This window comes from Ranitomeya imitator, chromosome 4 (genome assembly GCF_032444005.1).
Source record: "Ranitomeya imitator isolate aRanImi1 chromosome 4, aRanImi1.pri, whole genome shotgun sequence".
NCBI lineage: Eukaryota > Metazoa > Chordata > Amphibia > Anura > Dendrobatidae > Ranitomeya > Ranitomeya imitator.
In genome coordinates, this window is record NC_091285.1 from 663,951,874 (window position 1) to 663,955,664 (window position 3,791).

Below are 3,791 nucleotides of genomic sequence, written 5' to 3' on the forward strand. Positions count from 1 at the left end.
TACCTTATAATTGGTTAAAAAAAGTAACCATTACTGACTACCACATTTTTTGTTCTTGATTTCTTTTAGTGTTTCTTAAAGCCAGAAAGTTGCCATTTGAAATGACTGTAGTTTTGTGCCATGTCTGTGATCTACTTTTTTTCTTTCTACAAAATTAAACAACTGAATGAATATCCTCCAAGGCCCGTGATTCCATAATTTTTGCCAGGGGTTGTATATCAGAAAAGCCAGATATAAGAAGCAGGTACACTGCAACAGCAAAATTATAGATTGTTTAAAAATAATTTAATTTGAAAGTTGCTAAACTTTGCATTTAGACAAATAAATTAGCAATAATAAAAATCAATGCAATATCTCCATTTTTTTTTTAAATATCTGAAGTCTCCTCGTGAGTAGTTCTCGTAATTTTTTTTTCCTATAACCCATTCTTAGTTTCTACTTTCTGTGCACTTCTGAGATTTCTTAGCCCAAAAGTCTGCCCATGTATTCCGTAGCACTTTTCCACCATAATGATGCACTGTGATAAGTTTCCTAAATTTACAGTGGTCATAATGTAACCTATTGGTGTTAAATACACCTCGAGGGGGTTCACTAAGTGGAATGTGGAGCTCATACAAACAAATTCCGATAAAAGAATCTTCCATGGGGATAACCCTAATTTCTTGGGCAATATCATAGATATTTTTTGCGATATCAGCCGAAAACACATATCCAGGACCTTTGCAATACGGTGGGTAGGTATCATTTGGATAGACTTCTGGAGGCACATACCACTTATAAGCCTTGTCCCTTAAAGGTCCAGTATTCTTGGCAATATCTCCAGTGAAGTAATTTGTTCGAACTGGTATGTTTGGATAAAGAAGATTATGAATCAGGTAGTTTACATTAAGAAACATGTCGTTGTCTATCTTCATGACGTAACTGGCAGAAGGACAGAATTTGGTCACCCACTCCATACCCATTAAAGTTTTCAAGGTCAAATTGTAGTAGGTGTCCATGAAGTCTTGTTGGATGATGTCCCCAAAGATCCTACTTTCCTCCTCTAACATATCCTGGACTCGCTCTGGAACAATCTGAGGTAGGCCTACTAGAAATATCCTAACCACCTCAACATCATAAATACTTTCATTGCCCCAAGTTTCTCGGATTGTGTGTCTAGATGCCAAGTCCTGAGACTGCACAAGGACCATGATAACAAGGAAAGGCTTCTGGTTTTTGCACTTTTCTGGCTGGTTAATGATGAACCTGTATGGAAATGGGTACGGAGGGGCCAGTGGGTGCTTGAACACCGGGTAAATCAAATTATTCACAGGCTTTTTTCTCTCTTGTAATTTTTCAGAATTTTGAGTCCATTTGTTGATTATTTTTATTTTGCCTTCATAGCAGACGAAGAACCCGAACACGAACATAAGGATCCCAAAAGATAAGGTTAGGAATATCCGGCAGCGCATTCGGTTATTCATGTTGTCCTCCAAAGATCAAAATCTCTCCAAGATTTCTGTAACAATAAGAGAAAATGAAAAAAAAAAGCTATGGAAAATGTTTGACTGTAAATTTCACAACCCAATATTATCTACAATCCAAGCTTGTACATCGAGTGATGAGCTGTGGTCAGTGGCATAATGAGGCTCAAGGGACTGAATGCAGTATCTGCAAAGTTTCCCCTTAACAATATTATATATGTCAGGCCCAAAGGGAAAAGCCTGACTTCAAGCTCCAGGGCCCGAATGCGAAATCTGTATAGTTTTGAAAATAGCCTCTTCATCTTAAGAAGTTCTTCATACTGTTTACGTCAATTTACAAAAATATGTTCTTCTAGCCAGTCCATTTCTAGTTTGTATAATTTTTTTCTTATTCTATTAGCCCTTCTGAGATTTCTCAGAACAAAAAATTTGAAGAACATTCTTAATACTCACCTCCCATGTGGGGCCGTTTCAGCAGTGTTGGCACTCGAGGTCCCAGAGCTCTCATGTGGTTGTATGACACGTGGTGCCTTGCGCCCAGTCAGCACTGATATCACTGTCCCCACCTTCAGACAAATTGAACATGAAGAGGTAGTCCGGGCTGCAGCTGATCTCTTACTTCCTTTTCATGTTCAGCTTGACAGAAGGCGGTCACAGTGACGCCAGCACCGGGGTAATTATGAGCTTTTTAATTTTATCGGAGCCAAACGTGGGGTATGAGAAGGGGTTGTTCTAGTAGTGCACAAACCCTTTGAACTTAGAAAAAAATTCCCAATAGTAATAATCAACCCTGTTATCACTTAATATACCTCCTATGTCAGTGGTCCCCAACCTTTCTTACTGTTAGAGCCACATTCAGCTCTGGGAGTAGGTTGTTTTCAGCATGACCTCCCTCCACACTAGAGTTACAGAGAAACTGGTGTAAAGACAGCTAAAGCGCCATTTCCCTTGTAGGCAGGATACTTACATCCGGGGGTGCTCACTATACCCCTATTCAGAATTCTTGCATCAAGCATATTCACCTCTCTAACTGGCAGCATCACTCCGTCTCCAGCTTACCATAATTATGCCCCCTCCCAGTATATGAGAATCCAGATACGCTCTTCCATGTAAGGATACTCAAAAAAGTCACCATGGCTAGACCTTGTACTAGACCAGCCATCAGTCATACATTGCGGGCCCACGAGTGACATGTGGTTCCCAAGCCTCAGGCTGAGGACCTCTGCTCTAGTGTTATGACCTGGTGGTCAGGACAATAATGGACCTGGTGGTTAAGAGCACACGGAATGACCTGATAGTTACTGATAATAAGGACGAGCTCTGGGACGTGGGAACTCTGCTGACCGCAATCCCTAAACCTATCAAACACACTAGAAATAGCCGTGGATTGCGCCTAACGCTCCCTATGCAACTCGGCACAGCCTAAGAAACTCGCTAGCCCTGAAGATAGAAAAATAAAGCCTACCTTGCCTCAGAGAAATTCCCCAAAGGAAAAGGCAGCCCCCCACATATAATGACTGTGAGTAAAGATGAAAATACAAACACAGAGATGAAATAGATTTTGCAAAGTGAGGCCCGACTTACTGAACAGACCGAGGATAGGAAAGGTTACTTTGCGGTCAGCACAAAAACCTACAAAAAGACCATGCAGAGGGCGCAAAAAGACCCTCCGCACCGACTCACGGTGCGGAGGCGCTGCCTCTGCGTCCCAGAGCTTCCAGCAAGCAAGACAACAAATTAAATAGCAAGCTGGACAGAAAAATAGCAAACCAAAGAAATACAAGCTGGAACTTAGCTTCTGATGGGAAGACAGGTCACAAGAACGATCCAGGAGTGAACAGACCAATACTGGAACATTGACAGGTGGCATGGAGCAAAGATCTAAGTGGAGTTAAATTGAGCAGCAGCTAACGAATTAACCTCGTCACCTGTGAAACTCAGAAACACCCACCAGAGGAAGTCCATGGACAGAACCAGCCGAAGTACCATCCATGACCATAGGAGGGAGCCCGACAACAGAATTCACAACACTCTAGAGGGTAAACTAAGTAGAATGTGGAACTGTTTTGTAAGTATTATGTTAAAGTTGTCAGTATTTTTCTGGTGGGTTTACCCCAGATTTCTCCAGACCAAACCCAGGATTTGTTAGAGGAGGAACGTGTGACCCATCTTGACGTATAATAAGACTTATGGACACCAGTTACAATTTGATCTAAAAAATATTAATGGGTATATAATGCTCACCCAATTCTTCCTTCTGACAACTATGCCATCATCTTCAAAACAAGTTGTTTGTTTAAAAAAAGGATAACAAAATCTGGTTTAAAC

The 3,791-nt window shown here is 41.2% G+C and overlaps 1 protein-coding gene across 1 annotated transcript; it reads right to left on the reverse strand.

The window, feature by feature from the left end:
- Positions 1-397: 397 nt before the first annotated feature.
- On the reverse strand, positions 398-1,497 carry LOC138674338 (beta-1,3-galactosyltransferase 2-like). The gene has a single exon (XM_069762196.1). It carries the CDS (start codon positions 1,461-1,463, stop codon positions 429-431), a length of 1,035 nt encoding a protein of 344 aa, XP_069618297.1. The 5' UTR covers positions 1,464-1,497; the 3' UTR covers positions 398-428.
- Positions 1,498-3,791: the final 2,294 nt, after the last annotated feature.